General features: G+C 42.9%; 1 protein-coding gene across 1 annotated transcript in view; it reads left to right on the top strand.

Moving 5' to 3' along the window:
• Nucleotides 1-17,296, top strand: part of RAB3GAP2 (RAB3 GTPase activating non-catalytic protein subunit 2) — a 50,959-nt gene that overhangs the window by 9,717 nt on the left and 23,946 nt on the right. Inside the window, exons 4-17 of the mRNA XM_081857773.1 lie at nt 850-931; nt 2,290-2,337; nt 2,476-2,551; nt 3,081-3,182; nt 4,432-4,531; nt 5,588-5,686; nt 6,761-6,909; nt 8,756-8,835; nt 8,950-9,039; nt 10,292-10,431; nt 10,914-11,130; nt 11,755-11,898; nt 13,240-13,322; nt 16,747-16,811. Of these exons, the coding sequence (XP_081713899.1) occupies nt 850-931; nt 2,290-2,337; nt 2,476-2,551; nt 3,081-3,182; nt 4,432-4,531; nt 5,588-5,686; nt 6,761-6,909; nt 8,756-8,835; nt 8,950-9,039; nt 10,292-10,431; nt 10,914-11,130; nt 11,755-11,898; nt 13,240-13,322; nt 16,747-16,811 (1,475 nt within the window). The remainder of the gene's footprint in view (nt 1-849; nt 932-2,289; nt 2,338-2,475; nt 2,552-3,080; nt 3,183-4,431; nt 4,532-5,587; nt 5,687-6,760; nt 6,910-8,755; nt 8,836-8,949; nt 9,040-10,291; nt 10,432-10,913; nt 11,131-11,754; nt 11,899-13,239; nt 13,323-16,746; nt 16,812-17,296) is intronic.

The following is a 17,296-nucleotide window of genomic DNA, read 5'->3' on the forward strand; positions in this document are numbered from 1 at the left end:
TTTGATAAACCTGAATTTTAAGTGGAACTTCACTCAAGGGATACTCTGATTGCATGAAGGAGAAGAGGCAATTTTATCTTATTCTTGCGTCTCCTTGTAGGTTCCTGTGCCACCAAAAAAGGAGGATTGAGGGAACTATCTGGATTGGTGGGGGAGGTGGCATGTAGGGCACAGGGAGAATTAGCCTCCCACCCCTTCTTCCAATGAAAGTCACCCCTGGTTTTGAGTTCCTTGTATGAGTGGAACAACCTCTTCCGTTTGCTATACAGTGGTACCTTGGTTTACGAACTTAATCTGTTCCGGAAGTCCGTTCTTAAGCCGAAACCATTCTTAAACCAAAGCGCGCTTTCCCTAATGAGGCCTCCTGCCGCTGGTGCCCTTCCACCGTTCGGATTCTGTTCTTAGACCAAGGTAAAGTTCACAAACCGAGACACTACTTCCGGTTTTGTGGAGTTCGTAAACCGAATAGTTCATAAACAGGGCTGTTCTTAAACCGAGATACCAGTGTAGTTTCCAACAAAGCTATGATCTGACTTTAGATGCAATAAGAATCAGGTGGTTGCTAAAGAATGTATCTTCCCATTTTGGCTTATGCATTAAAATAAGTATTAGAGTGTTATTCCTGTTCCCAAGTAAGTGCATATAGAATTATTATGGAAGGAAGTCCAGGGAAATAAATTTTACAAGGCAAAATCTTTGTAGTGCAGAATAAAAGAAAAATAGTTAAATGCCTGGAAGCTGAAACCTTTATTTTTATGGGTGATACACAAGAAAAACATCACCTTTTAATTTAACTGTGTTACCTTAAAGTATAACACTTTATCCACTTTTCTCTCCTCTGCTTCCCAGCAAAATGGAAGCACAGTGAAAAAGGGAAAGAAGAAATGCAGTTTGCTGTTGGCTGGAGTGGCTCTTTGAATGTTGAAGAAGGGTAGGCATGGGATCTAGACTATGTTGTGAATGAGAACGCCACTGATTATTTTTTTTACTGCTCTGTCAAAACTTATATGTAAGACGTGATCTAAAGGAATGCACATACAAGTCTCCCTTGTGTTGAGTCAGATCATTGGTCCATGTAGTTCATTACGTCTAAGCCAGTCCCCCCAGCCTGGTGCCCTTCAGGTGATTTGAACTAGAACTCTCATCATGCCTGCTCATTGCTGAAGCTGGCCAGTTAGGAGTTACTCAAAACACATGGAGGGCACCAGGTTGGGGAAGGCTGGCCTGTGCTACCTGGCAGCAACTCTCCAGGGTTTCAGACACGATTCTTTCCCAGCCCTACCCAGGGTTGAACCCAGGACTGTGCATGCAAGGCAGGAAGGGGACTCTACCACTAAGAACCAGCCCTCTCCAAGAAGCATCCACACACGTCTTGTTCTCATTCTCTCCAGTGGAGAAAATTCCTTCTATTCATGTATGAGAATGGGAAAGTATGTGGAGGAAGAGAGCTACTGGTTGAGCACAATGATTCCGTATAGCAAATAAGATACCTAGTAGAAGAAAACGGCTATTAAAATTGCTATGCATCATAAACTGCCAAAAGCTTTAAAGGGCAGCACCTTTGTTTTTTAGACAGGCACAAAGATGCTATTAAATTACCATTAATTAGAACAGCAGACCTTAATCAGTTAATTGATAAGTGATTAAAACATTCTTTTGAATTTAAAATTTCCCTGTTTGATTTAATTGCTTGCAATATTTTGGGGGGTTCTTAGACTGTAGGCTTTGTCTCCTCTTCACGGTTTTAGGTGTAGCTTCTCTAGATGAATCTGTGCAGCTCTCTATTCCAGTTAGACACTGAGTGGTGTTGTGAAGTGGAGGTAGGAAAAGGAGGGGGTAGTGGTGATGCTACAGAGATGCTGGATTTAGACATGTGGCATCCCCGTGATGATGTGCAGTGGTTCACGTTCTCTTATTCTGGGCTAATTAACATGAAATGTCCATGGCCTTGTTAGGCACGGGCAGGAAAAAGCCTAAACGAATCTAGACTGCGTAGCTGGAGGAAAACATGAGCACAGAATATGCAAACAAATGGCTTGTGCCATAAATCCATCTTTACTAGGTGTGCAGTTATGTGGTGTATACTGGTTTGGGTGGAAGAGGGCCTGTATCGAACATTCCCTCTGCTCTGTTGACCAACTGCAGCAGACGTATGGGGAGGAAGCTCTGTTGCTCAGGGCTTCTGTTGACAGGGTTTGTTAGATGAATCCCACTCTGTTTTGTAATGTTATTAATGCTGACAGTTCTCTTCGTGGCAGAGTGCTTAATACTGCTGTGTTTTTCCTCTAGTGAATGTGTGAGCAGTGTATTGTGCATCCCACTGGCAAGTCAAAAGAGGTAAGAAAATGCTTTTAAAAACACACACACAGCTAGACCTCCTTTACAAAGCCTGGTGCTGCCTTTAGAGACACCCATGGTAATTTCATCAATTCAGAGTAAGACTTGACAGAATGCCTTTCATTTTCTTTGAGACAGGAGCTCAACAGGACGACCTGACTGGACCTGTATTGTTGTGGGCTTCACCTCTGGCTACGTTCGCTTCTACACAGAGGTTTGTCACTTGTCACCATGGTTTGCCTGCCTGCTGAGGGCTGTTTCATGTACCATGGTTTTCTTGTGTAGAATTAACGATGCTGAAGTACGGCGCGTATGATATTTTTTATATGAATGCCCCAAGAAGACAGCCGTTACTTAGCTGCGTGCTTATTCAAGTGTATTTATGACAAACCTCCAACATAACTGGCACCATGCTTCAAAACTAGATTAAAATTCCTATACAGTGGTACCTCCGGTTGTGGACGGGATCTGTTCTGGAGCTCCGGTTGGATCCTGAGGTTTCTGCAACCAGAGGGACCGCTTCTGCGCATGCGCACATGGCAAAAACCTGAAAATATATTTCCAGGTTTGCCGCTTACGTATCCCGAAGTTTACACAAGTGGAGGGATACGTAAGCAGAGGTACGACTGTAATGCTGAAAAAACATGTAATGTGTGATGTGACCTTTGAGGTTTTGTGACTTGTAGCCCCATCTCACCAGTAATAGAGTGAATACTCTTTCTCACTTTGTTCTCACTTTTTAGAATGGAGTACTTCTGCTGGCACAGCTTTTGAACGAAGATCCTGTCATGCAGCTTAAATGCCGAACTTACGAGATTCCACGACACCCTGGAGTTACAGAGCAGGTGTGATGGCAGATATATAAGAAAGTGAAATAATTACAGAGCATGATACGGTTTTCAACTCTTAATCTTTCAGAGCTGAAGCTTTTTTTTGAATGAGTTGTGGGAATTAAATTTATTGGGGCTATGTAGGTAACAATCCCTAACTGGTTAAAGGATTTGAATTGGGCTTGCTGGCTTGAGTGGGTCCTTGCTGCTGCCCCTTTCTTATTGTGTAGATTTGCCCTCCCTACTTTGCCTCGTCATGGCTCATCACTGCATTTTGCACTATTAATCATAGTTTAGGACAGGGTTGCCGAAACTGCAGCCCTTGAACCACGTATGTCCTCAAAAATTTATCATTACAAACAAAAACTGTTCCTTTGGTGTTCCGTAACACCAGGATGTCAAAAGGATCTTGTGCCCACCACATGCCATTTTTTAAAAATAAAACATTTACACCCACTTTTTTTTGCAGCCACTGGAGCTCTCAAAAAAGTTAACCACCCCTAGTTTAGGCTAACCATGATGTGCTTTCAACCCAGGGTTTGAGATCATGTTTTGAATCTAGTTACAAATGCTAGGTTATTAGTTTTTCCTGCAGATGTTGATCTTATACTGTTACACTTGTTGTAGAGGTTTCAAGGCTGGTGACATGGAGCTGTGCCAAACTGCACTAAGTGACAACCCAGGTAAAGGTAAAGGGACCCCTGACCATTAGGTCCAGTCATGGCCGACTCTGGGGTTGCAGCGCTCATCTCGCTTTATTGGCTGAGGGAGCCGGCGTACAGCTTACGGGTCATGTGGCCAGCATGACTAAGCCGCTTCTGGCAAACCAGAGCAGCCCACGGAAACGCCGTTTACCTTCCTGCTGGAGCGGTACCTATTTATCTACTTGCACTTTGACGTGCTTTCAAACTGCTAGGTTGGCAGGAGCTGGGACCGAACAACGGGAGCTCACCCCATAGCGGGGATTCGAACCGCCAACCTTCTGATCGGCAAGTCCTAGGCTCTGTGGTTTAACCCACAGCACCACCCGCATCCCTAAGTGACAGCCTAGACTTCCCCATTTGTCTTTATAAAGTGCTGAGCAATGAGCCTGCAGCAGTTGAGTCTTCTTTTCCGCACTTCTTTTCTGCTCCACCTCTGGGTTCAGATCCTGGTGCTGTAGTTTGAATGAACACTGGTGCTTGTTTAAAAGTGAAATAAGCCAAACAGGATAGCACACTAATTCATTTTGCTACAACAAGGCAGTGATCTTCTTTTTCTTCAGAACGAGGAACTGAGCATCCTGTATCCTGCAGCAGTTGTGACAATTGATGGTTTCAGCCTATTTCAGTCCCTCCGTGCTTGTCGAAACCAAGTAGCAAGAGGTAGGTCCAGGCATGTGGGAGAATTTGACCCATTCTGGTGTGCCTTCCAGTGGCAAAAGTGTATTAAACTTTTTATTATTTGGCAATACATACAGGGATGTTACAAAGCATTGGGCGATATCCAGCATTAGCCATCCTCAGAGTAGACAACTGAAATCAATGAACTCAATTTATTTCCATGGCTCTGTTCTGCATATGACTAATACTGGATATCACCCATTGCATTTTGGAAATATATTTATTTCCAAAATAATTTGGAAAATTTTCCTTTATGGAAATCTGACAGCACCCAGGCTCCAGAGGAGTCCCACTTTAGTAAAAGGTTAGATACCTTCATAATTTTATTGTCCTGCTGGCTACTTGTAACTTTGAGTACTCTCTGAATTTTGGATCTCTAATGACTGGTATAGTTTGTATCAGATGGGAGCCTGTTATTGCTGGCAACACATATTCTTGTTTCATGGAGAACTTGGTATAGGTTTGGTACATTTACTTTTACCTCATGTACCAAAGTGAACTGCTTGCCTTTTGAATGTTGTATTGTGTAAAAAGGAAGAAGCTTTAATCACTCTAATTTTATTTAGCCCCCTTCCCCCAATCCAAGGACTTGGTATATGTTCTTGCAAAAAAACTGTGGCTTGCTAAATGCTACCTAGTTTACTGGTTGATTAGCGAATTGAATATAGATCCCTAACTTCCAAATGTCCTGAACTGTACTGGCTGTAAGTAATAACTTATGACACAATCCCATGCATATCTAACCTGAAAAAAGCATGACTTACACTCATGTAAGTGCATATAAAATTGCAGTTTTGATATCAGTCTTTCAATTAAACTTAGACTTGGCTATGCACAATACAATTTCTACATTAAGTTTTGCTTTACATTAAATAAAGGAATAATTAAATGTGACTGAGCCTTTTAAACTGTCAGTTCAGTTCAGCAGCACATACATTTATCATTACTTTGTGCTGGTCAATGTACCATAACTTTATTCCAGCCAATAGTTTTCTGCTCTCTCTCTCTCTTTCTCTCTGTCTGATAAAAAATGGACAGCTGCAGCGTCAGGCAATGAGAACGTTCAGCCACCACCTTTGGCCTATAAGAAATGGGGTCTGCAGGATGTGGATACTATAGTTGATCATGTTAGTGTTGGTAAGTATTGGCTCACTCTATTAAATGAATAGACTTGTCACTGAATGGATGCTGCAGCTTATACAATTAATAATAAAAAGCATGTATATAGGAACACTGTAGAGGATTTAAATACACCTCATGTAAGCTGCTTTGATAACCCTTACCATTTTTTCTAGTTCTCTTTGGTTTCATAGTTAATATACTACATGAAAACCAGTGCCACGTAATACACATTCTGCATTTGTAAGAACTTAGATCTTCTGGTGTGGCAGCAACTACACTGTGGAACTCCCTGCCTATTGACGCCAGGCAGCTGCCTTCACTGTACCCTTTTCCATCACCTACAGAAAAAATTCTTGTTCAAACAAGCCTACCTGGATGCTTAGAAAACTGAGTTTGAATTTATTTATTTTTTTGTAAACTGCTTAGAGGGTCCTTTTTTTACACTATCAAGCAGTGCATAAATTATGTGAAATAAATGGGTCTATATTATTTGCGCTTCTCTTTGGTTTCTTAGTTCATACATTACACAAATAGGTCAGTATCATTTCTGGTTGTCTTCAGTTTTTTAGTTTAGTTTACTATATCAGTAGCTCAAGTTTTTGGATCCCAGCGTCAGCAGAAGGACGCAGCTGCTACTTTCTTCCTGGCCCCAACCCCATCTCGGGAGGCAGCCACTGTCATTGTATTCTCCCTGTCTACACTTGTCACTCAAGGGTCTTAAAGGGTAAGGTAAATGACAAGTCTTCACACTCAACCATGAAGGGTTATTCCTGCAATCCCAGAGCTCATGAAATATTCATGAATAATGAAAATATTCAAGATCATTAGATTTCTTTTTGTGCGCCGTATTAAGTTTATTGCCAATAAAACCTTTGCTTCAGTATGGAGCACTCAAAATGCCTCAGGCCCGCATATTTTTAATAGAGCGTCTGTTGTTAAATCTTCTTGGAGCTTTCAGGAAACGACAGACTTGTTTTTCTAAACTTATGATAATATTTGGGCCCAAGTTCATGTAGGGCTTTTAGAAATTTGGAGACATGTATTTCTAAAATTGGTTTTCTTTTTTTTAAAAAAAACACAACAAAATAGGTATCATGACTCTTTCGCCTTTTGACCAAATGAAGACTGCCTCCAATATTGGTGGATTTAATGCAGCCATAAAGAATAACCCTCCTGCTATGTCTCAGTACATCACTGTAGGGTCAAATCCTTTCACGGGTTTCTTTTATGCGCTTGAGGTAAGTGTATTATGAATCAGTCATTGTGAAGTGCAGTGTGCTGCCTGGGAGATGGGACATTCCTGTTCCCTGCTGTGCATATTTTCATTGTCTGCTTTTGCTGATATTCTTGGGGGGGGGGTGTCGGTTGGGGGGAAAGACGCATGTGGGGAGCAAAACTGGAGATCAGAATGCTTTAAAACTTGAGCTGAAATGCCTTGTCTCTGCACCTGATGAGAGGTTGAAGGGGAAGAGCCCTGAAATCCCTACCAGAATCTTCTCAGTCTTCAGCCTGTGTGCTTCAAATGGAGATAGGGCCACCATCTGCGTGAGGGAGATGTTGTGACCAGCCGGACCAGTTCTCTAGTTGCATTCCTTGCTTCCTCCAACCACCAAACTGTGGTTTATAACAAACGATGGTCAATTTCGAAGCAAGCCAACTTCAAGCCATACTGGCTTGTTAATAAGCGGAGCTGGATGCTGCAAAGATCCTGCCAGCTATGGGGGAGCAAAAATGGGAAGGGTATGAGCCAGATGTTCCTTCCTCACTGTGTGTATAATCAAACCATGGTTTAGTGTTACAGTTTGTAGCTACCAACTGCAGTGATGCTCTGAGTGAGTGGTTCTGCTTTCCAAGAAAATGGCCAGAAAATTGCCTCAGTGCCTAGAAGCACCTTTGGCCAGCTGTGACAGGGACAACAACTTTTGGCTGTTCTGAACTGGGAGAGCTTGGTCACAATAAACACAGGTCCCACTTTCTGAAGATCCAGGGAAATAATTCATTAGGCAAGCATTTTCATAGGGAGCCTGTGATTTCCATTATTTTCTATGGGAGCACTTCTAATGCCTGCTCTCTTTCCTGCATCTCTCTATATTTTTCCTCCCTGAAATGGCTGCAGCCAATCAGCAAAAGAGAGACAAAGTAAAAAACTGATTTGTCCAACCTCTCCTTCTCCCTGATTTGTCTGCTCTGGCTCCCCTGTTCCCCTCTCCATGAGCTCTGTCTGGAAATTGTTGCCACTGACCAGCACAAAAACATCCCACAAGGAAGTAAGGAAGCCAGATGCTTGGATAAGTGACTTTGCGGAGTATAGTGAGGTTGGGCATAATTCTTTGAGTGCGGATAAGTGAATTTTTGGATAGTGAGCATGCAGATAGAGGGACCTGTATGTAGTTCAGACATTGGGGACGTCAAGGTTTGATTCCTGCAGTGCACTCTTATATGGAGATTCCCTTCTATTGTATCTGGAAGCTGCAGTTAGTGCAGAATGCTGCAGCATGGCTGCTGGCAAGGAGTGTGACACGACTCTGTCAGCATACTGCACCTCTGCTCAGAGATGTGCAATGCTTCCTAATTTCCTGCAGGGCCAAGTTCAAGGTGTTGCTGTTGGCATACTGTATGCTAATGTACTTAACAGCTTGGGACCAGTTTACTTGCAGGATCACCGTGCCCCATGTATGTCCACTTGACTGCTTTGATCTGTGCAACCAGCACAGGTGCCACTAAATACTTGATCCGCAGTTAACAGGTGCCACTAAATACTTGATCCGCAGTTGTAAGAAATCAGTCTTTTCATCTGGCAGCCCTTTCACTTTGGAACTCCCTGCCTGTTGACACCATGCTGGCGCCTTTGCTGGGCTGCTTAAAACGTTTTTTTTTTAGACAGGCCCATGGAGAAGTTACATCTGTTTTGGGTGTATTTTCATATTTGACCCCCCTCCCACCAATAATAACTTATAGCAGACATTTCAAGGTGATACGTGTTCATTAAGATCAGTTTTCTGTCTGTAAATATGATGTCCTGAAAAGGGAAGTTTCTAAGGAGTAATGGACTCTTATATAAAATATGTCTTACCTTTCCTCTAGGGTAGTTCACAGCCGTTGTTGTCTCATGTTGCTTTAGCAGTTGCGAGTAAGCTGACATCTGCATTATTTAATGCTGCCAGGTAATGAAAGTCAAAATAACACTACAATGAACAATAGATTGAAAATTGTGTCTTTGGCATGTGTTTTCTCTAAATTGAGATAATTTTTATATTTATTTTCCCCCTGATTTCAAGTGGTTGGCTTGGGTGGAAACATAAGCAGGAAGAAGAGCCTGCGCAGAAGCAGAAACCCAAGGTTGAGCCTGCAACTCCTTTAGCTGTAAGGCAAGTGTTTATAGAACTGAGGTTTTTTTTTTTAAAAAAAGAAAATGCATAACTGTTGTCCATGTATGTGCAAAATTCATGCAAGGCCCAAACTTCCAATCCCAGTACACTTTAATGCACCCTTCTCCAAACTAGGGCTTTCCAGGTGTTTTGAAATTCAATTCCTATCAGCCGCAGCTGGCATGGCCAATTTCCAGGGTTGCAGTTCAAAACGTCTTGAGTGTACCAGGTTGGGAAGGCTGCCTCTCCTTTTCTCCTGCCACAACTGCCTAACATGTTGTCCATCCCTCCCCCCTTGCCATAGGCTGACTGTTGCCTAGTTCATACTTGGTACTGGCCTCTATGGGAGTGTGCAGGACTTCTGGCAGGCTCGTGCCCCGGTTGAAGTCACACAGGCATGCAGGGGTGGTTCAGAAATCATGCCAAAGCATAGTGGAGCATTATGTGCGTGAGTGGGGAGGACTTCCTCACTCTGCTCCTTTCAGGTGGTTCACTTCCCTCATTGTGATCCTGGTAAGAGCAAACATTTTGTCTGAACCTGCAAACCTTGTGCTTGCCGCTCAGTTTTGATCCTGGTTTGCCAAGCAAGTTTGCTGGACTGGGCAATCCTATACTTAATACTGTGACGATTTTGCTACAATAAACTAACATGGCTTGCCCCTCTGGATGCCTGTAAGACTGTATTCGTGAAGTTGCTGTACCTTGAGAGGATCTTCCAAAAATCAAAGTATTCATTGTATTTTGTTGAATTGATTTGGTTTACTGTTACCTAATATTAAGAAATTAAGGCAATTTTAAGGCATGGGGATAACTGCATTCACATGTCATGGTAAGCCATAAACGATGGCTTTCTCTGAATGAGCAGTGTAATAGTACAATGCTGCTGAATGACTCCTGTTTGCTCCGCCCTTTCTTGAGCTGGGAGCAGCAAACAATGACCTAATCATGGCATACACTTTTAGTTAGTTTCTCTGCCTGGCTTACTAGTGATTTGTTTGGGAGAAACGGACCACGAGTTCTGATTTTCCTGTCACAGTAAACCAAGGTTTGTTCTCAGCTCAAGGAAAGTGGTGTGAAATGGGAGCAATTCAGGCGCGTTCATCAGCATGTTCTCATAGTTCATGGTTAGCCACGGCTTATAAGCTTACCATGATGTGTGACCTGGACCATTATTTACTAGCTTTGAATATGCTGTTGTATCAAGGGTGCCATATTTTGTGACTTTTACATGCTTTGTTTTATTTGGTTTTAGGTTTGGAATTCCAGATTCTCGTCGCCATGGAGAAAGGATATGTCTGTCTCCTTGTAACTCGTTGGCAGCAATAACTGATGATTTTGGAAGGGTTCTTCTTTTGGATGTCGCAAGAGGGCTTGCTGTTCGTATGTGGAAAGGTACAACATACGGACATATCTTTTTGGGCGATAGAGTAGCTTTTGCATTGCTTCTCTGTGTATCTCTTAAAAGTCTCGAGTGTGAACTCCTTGACATACATCTTCCTATCAGAGCTTCCCTGAGGATACTCAGGCGCATTATTACATAGATGTGTGAATGCCTGTCTTAACATGCGTGCACAATAGCAACTACTATTAACTGGAAATAGGGAAAGCAGCAGCACCTAGGGATAGGAGCAGAAAGAGGGACAGGTGGCAGCTGTCATAAAAGGGTGTCAATGAGCTAGAGATAATAGGAGGAAGAAGTGTTAGAGCGGATCAAGCACCACATGCACCACAGTTGTTGGCAAGGTTGGCGTTTTATCATACCAAGTTTAGCTTAGCAGATCCAACTGAGTGCAGTGTTGCAGTTTTAAGTGTCAACAGGTAGAACCTGTATGTGCAACCTATTTAATAATGACTTCCTTCACTTTTGCTTGCAGGCTACCGTGATGCACAGATTGGATGGATTCAGATTGTGGAAGACCTACACGAAAGAGAAGCTGAAAAGATGGATTTTTCTCCCTTTGGCACGCCTCAAGGGCCAAGCAGAGTTGCTCAGTTCCTTGTGATTTATGCTCCCAGGAGAGGCATTTTGGAAGTGTGGAGCACACAACAAGGTCCACGGGTTGGAGCCTTCAATGTAGGAAAACACTGCAGGTAAGAAATGAAGGCACTTATGATGATGGGTGTCATTCAGTTGTGTCTGTCATGAAATGAAATTTACTTCTGTTCTGCAACAGGACTTCCCCTCTCCCCCACCCCAAGCACTTCCAAAACTGTTCTAGAGGATTGAGAAACTTTCCAGAGCAAATTTGAGGAGGGGGGGGGGGACACTGCTGGGGAGGGAAGAGGAAGGAGAAGTCCCATTTCACAAGTGGAAGTCTACACACCTGTAACACATATCCCAAATGTTTTTCATCACCTGCTTTTCCCCAAAGACTTCCACAAACAGGAAGCAGGATTGAGCATGCTCAGAGGGCTCAAGAAAGTGCCTTAGTTCTTTCTCTTAATTGATTGTATTTGCCTTGAATACATGTGTGTGAATTCTGCTGAAGAATGATCATCATGTTGTTTTCTTGGACTCCAAAGAAATTGCTCTTAATAGGAAACAGAATATTGGTCTATCCATCCCTATCTGCCACAAAATTTGAGTGTTCAAAATGTGGTGTGTGTGTTTTCCAACTTATTGTACTTAAACCTTCCAGATATTACCTCTCCCCTATGCAAAAAGTGTATGTTGATGGTTCTGCTTTTTTCTGTATTTGTCAAACGCCTGTTTAGGTTGCTGTATCCTGGTTATAAAATAATGGGCCTGAACAATGTAACAAGTCAGGGTTGGCAGCCTCAGACTTACCAGATCTGTCTTGTTGATCCAATGTCAGGAACAGTAAAAACTGTTCATGTCCCTTTTCATTTAGCTCTGAGGTAAGTCTTGACGAGCTTCACGCTGATTGTGTTCACATGTTGCAGCAAGCCATAGTCCATGGCTTACCGTGAATGCACAGATTGTTCCTACTTTTCTCCTTCCTTCTAGCAAGTGGGAGCAGTAAAGCATGTTACTAGGTGTAGTGCTATGAATGAACCAGGGATTGTGGTTTGCTTTGCTCATGATTAGTCAGCCAAAAACAAACCTTGGCTTGCTTTGGGGGGGGGGGGAATGATCCCCAGTTCAGATGCAACCCTCAGCAAAAGAATTGTGGTTTGTTGCTCCCACTTGTGTGAGATGTGAAATAGGAGTGAACTGTGCATTCACGGTAAATCACTAACACTGTTGTGCTATTGGATAACCCAGCATGCTCTGCTTCTGTTTCAGAGAAATAGTAGGCATCTTTCTAGGCGACTGTGGCTCAGTTTGCATGTCACCTTGGCTTAGCATGAATGCAAAAAGTGTGCAGGCTCCTGAAGAGGAGAATGCAGCCACTTTGCTCCTTCTCTGGTCCCGCTGCTGCACTGCTATGAGCTAAGCTATGCTTTAGCTAAGCATATTGTCCAAACCCATGCTCAAGGGTTGTCTCCTTCAGACAAATGGTAAGCTTTGAACCAAGAACCCATGTTTCTGCACTAAGCTAATATTTGGCTTAGCCTTGTGTATGAACCAGACCTCCGAGTTTGTGTATGCTACCAACACGTCATTATTTTTCACTTGTTTTGGGGAACCCAGACAACTTTTCTTGAAACAGTGCTGCTCTTGCAGAGATACTGCATTTTTTGCAGTGCTCTAATGGTGATATTTCATTGTGGAAAAATTCAGTTCTACCACCCCCAGCTAGTGCAGCCACTGCTGCTCTCAATAGTTTTTGGAATGCAGCTGTCAGGTAGTGTACCTGACATGACCCGTGGAAAGCGACACAATTTTTGCCCCCAGTGGTGGTGTGTGCGCTTGGTAAATATTTAATATATGACTTTGTAATGATGGAGGCTGAACACTCCCCTGTTGGAAGTGTTCATGTAGTTCTTCGAATGTTTATCATCAGTGAACATTAGTGTCTTGATCCTGAGACGCATCAAACCTCCAAGTCATGCTGAGGACAGACATGAGAGGAACTGTACAACTTCCACCCCTTGTGAACTCGCAGAGGCATCTGCCTTGCTATGGTTGAAAAACAGAACCATTTATCCCCTCCCCTCCCAATTGCTTTAATATCATGGACCTTTACTTCTTCATTAGTTGTTTGGAGGCTGTGTGCTACCATCTCTTACATTAATTGGTATGTACTGTTGAGATTCAATCAATTCCATGTGTTTACCCTTACAAATACCTTCTAGCGATAAGAAGAGCGAGCGAGCAAAGGATATGCATCTAGTGAAGAAGTTGACTGCCTTGCTGAAAGCTAAAACATTAAATCTGGGTAGGTTCTTTTTTTTATGAGGTCATAGTATGATGTGATATGATAAGAGGCAGTACTGTATGCTTCTGAAGACCAGTCACTGGAAGCTGCAGGAGGGCAGAAGGTTGTTTTGCTTGGGTTGTGCATGAGGGTTTCCCAAGGCATCTGGTTGGCCACCGTGAGAACAGGATTCTGGACTAGATGGGCCACTGACCTGATCCAGCAGGCTCTCCTTAGCATTCTTGGGTACCTTTTGAGGTTCACTTACATCACAGAGGGATAGGCTTTCTGTTACCTTTAAGCGATTAGTTGGAAGTAGGTAATTTGTTAGTATCACTAATATTCTGCACTACATATACGTATGTATATATATATACATGTATACGTATAATATCTGATTGAAACATTGTGCCACCCGTGTAGAAGCTGCCAAAGTGCAAACTCTCCATGCAGTTGGTCCAAACAAGATGAAATGCAAACATTTTTTTAGTAGTCTCCCAATCCCTTTGGATTTTTTTTTCTGTGAACAGTCTTTTGAAATTTATGGGAATTGGCAGTATTGCATAACTGCTGTTGAGTTCATAAACGTGGTTTATGAAGATGTAGTTTGGAAAGGTGTGACACCCATTCTTAATTTGATTGTGACTTATTCCTACTTCAGATAATCTAACCTCTGTGCAGAGCTTCCATGGTCTAAGGAAATGAGCACTTGAATTGTCATGGAGAAGTACTTGGCTTATTTGCTTGGATAATAAATTTGGGAAGCCTATGATCACTTGTAGAATAGTTGAATTGTCTTAAGAGATGCCTCTCTCTTCTCTCATGATTTGGGGGCATTTCATAAAGAACTCTAATTTAATTGTTAAATTACCTTCCCTAAAAATGTATACAGTGAATTTAGATTCCTAAAGAGAGACCATGAATTATGTAAGAAAAAAGAGTATCAACTCTTCATGCTGCCAGTAGCCAGTAGCCATGCATTTTTTGTACGCATGGGGGTAATATTACGTTAAACTACACTTAGTTTAATATCGTGTTACATTAAATATATAATAATTAAATGTGATACAGTCATAGGGCAGGTTAAAATATTTTATAACTTCCTAGCACAACAGCATTGCACTTCACATTCTGCAGAAGTAGCTTGATTTAAGCTGCAACTTGCTTAAAGCAATGCATTATTTTGGAGTGGGACTATGTTGTTTTTAATTTACCCCTTGCATATATGGTCTTCCCACCTTCGCCGCATCAAGCAGTTGGTCCCTTACCTTTCCCGCCCCGACCTAGCCACAGTGATCCATGCAACGGTCATCTCCAGGCTTGACTACTGTAATTCGCTCTACGCGGGGCTGCCCTTGAAGCTGTCCCAGAAACTCCAGCGGGTGCAGAATGCTGCAGCGAGGCTCCTCACGGGGTCTCTGCCATGGGAGCATATTCACCCAGTGCTTTTCAAGCTGCACTGGCTCCCGGTGGAGTACAGGGTCAGATTTAAGGTGCTGCTTTTGACCTTTAAAGCCCTTCACGGCCTGGGACCCTCGTACCTACGGGACCGCCTCTCCCGGTATGCCCCACAGAGAGCCTCAAGGTCCATAAATAGCAACACCCTAGTGGTCCCGGGCCCTAAGGAAGTTAGATTGGCTTCGACCAGAGCCAGGGCCTTTTCAACTCTGGCTCCGGCCTGGTGGAATGCTCTGCCTCATGAGACCAGGGCCCTGCAGGGTCTGATTTCTTTCCGCAGGGCCTGTAAGACAGAGTTGTTCCGCCTGGCCTTTGGCTTGGAGCCAATTTGATTCCCTCCCTCTCTTTCTTTTTTCCTTCCTTCTCCTGCGATGAGGCTACATTTTAATATTTTAATGTTTCAATATTTTAATGTTGTATTTTTATTTTGTTTTTAAGTTGTAATCATTCAGCTTGTTTTTATTGTTGCTTGTAAGCCGCTCTGAGCCCGGCCTTGGCTGGGGAGGGCGGGGTATAAATAAAAATTATTATTATTATTATTATTATTATTATTATTATTATTATTATTATATAAAGCGGCATAAAGGCTTAACTAGAGACTTCGCATTTCCAGTGGAAGTGCCTTTCACCTTGTACACTATCAACTTCGTTTCAGTGCTTTTCCATGTTATTTTTAACCAAGTGAATTTGAGCTGTCAGGTTAAACCCCAAGTAGAGGTCACACCATGAGCATAATACACGGTGACATCCCCTAAAAAACAAAACAATACAGAGCAAACAGTTCAGGCTGCCAGCCTGTGCAGAATGTATAGATCTGGCAAGGAGCAGAGAGAGATACATCTCTTCCACTCCACCTTTGAAAGCCCCAGGGACTGTTCGCATCCCAGGATGCAGGCCTGACACCCCTTTCCTTTGACTTTGCTTCACATCTCTAGCCTTCCTTTCAACTTAGTCCTCTCTGCTATTCATTTATGACCTGAGAGATGCTGCTTTTTGTTGTAAGTAAACAAGTTGTGCAACAGCAGAGACAAATTGAATTCCCAGTGGCAGGTTTAAAAAACTAGGGCCTAGCTGCTTGATGCCTGGTGCAAATGATGCCACAGTTGGCTCTGCAGATGCACTGCTCCTGGAAAAGTGAACAGTCTGCTGACTTAATTTTGCCATTAGCTTCAGCAGTTGAAAAATGGTGGGGGCTTTTTGTGTGTTTGTGTGTTTTTAAAAGCCATATGATTCTCCTTAATTTGCAAATCTTAGTACAGACTGCTACTGTAGTGGGGCAGAAAGGGGTCAAGGGATGTATTTGGGGGAGGATAACCATGTAACAGAGATAAGCAGGAAGGGTGGAAAACATGTGGCCTTAATTAGAATTTTTTTGGGGGGGTAAGGAATTTGGGTTGGATTGCGTGGAGGCAAATGCGTTTCCCACACGTCTCAGCATTCTGCTAAAGGCACTATTGCATAGCTGTGGTTTGTGTAGTTCCTTCTGCTGTTTGAAACATCCTAGTATCGCACCCAGCAGCTATTAATGAAGAGTCTCCCATTTGCTCCACTTTGCAGTGCTAGACTTTGAGCTACTTGTGACAATAGTTGAGAAGCCCCCAGGGCTGCGAGGCAGGAAAACAAACGTCCCACAACTGAAACAAGAGGGTGGCATGATAGGCAGTTTTACTTTTAGACTGTACTCCACTTTTAGGCTTTAATTTGATAATTAGAGTGAAGCTTGTCTTGCGTTGGCTCCTGTCCAAAGATGCTGAATTCTCCCTGATGTGCTGTGTCACTGCAACTGAACCAGATCATTCTGGTTGGAAGTGGCTGGCTGTAGTGCACTGCCCCTAAGTGGTATGATGCAGGCATTCTGCGCCTCCTCATTTGTTGCTCTCTTGACTGCAAGAGCCCCCAATAGCTAAAGTGGGCACCCTTTAGTTTCCTTAAACCTCTTTTGTAACGTGCATTTATTATATTCTTTTCTTTCTATCTTTCTTTCCAGATGTGGTTGAGGCTGAAGTGAAGGGATTAATTCTTGATATTAAATATCCCGCTACTAAAAAACAGGTAATTAGTTAGGAAGGGCTTCATTTTGCATTCATTATTGCCTTTTGATCCAAATTAGGCAAACGGTTTGTTATTGTTTTATGCATTCCTAACAACTCTTGTTTCTATGTGCAGACATTTTAGTTCTTTAAATGGGGAGGCGAACTGTAAGAGTGAAGGGTTGCTGCATTATCCACCAACATGTAGAGATTATAGCCCCCTGCTTGGTGGTGGCTCCCTCTCCCTCTCTTTCCTGGGCCAATCAGTGCATTCATATTGTGGGGTAGTGTTGGTTGTGCTTGCTGGTTCCTGGCAACTGCCTATGTTTCTCTAAGTAGCCCACCCTGACACTTTGAACAATGTTGCTTTAGATAGCTTACAAATTAGATTTATTTACAGAACTGGTTTGGGAGATCAGACTATAAACGCAGGACTAATTTCGTAGGCATTTCCCCCCCTTGACAGCCCTTGTCCCTCAGCACATGCACCATAGGCCCAGCAAAGCA

The sequence above is a fragment of the Podarcis erhardii genome (genome assembly GCF_964252035.2).
Source record: "Podarcis erhardii genome assembly, chromosome: 3".
Lineage (NCBI taxonomy): Eukaryota > Metazoa > Chordata > Lepidosauria > Squamata > Lacertidae > Podarcis > Podarcis erhardii.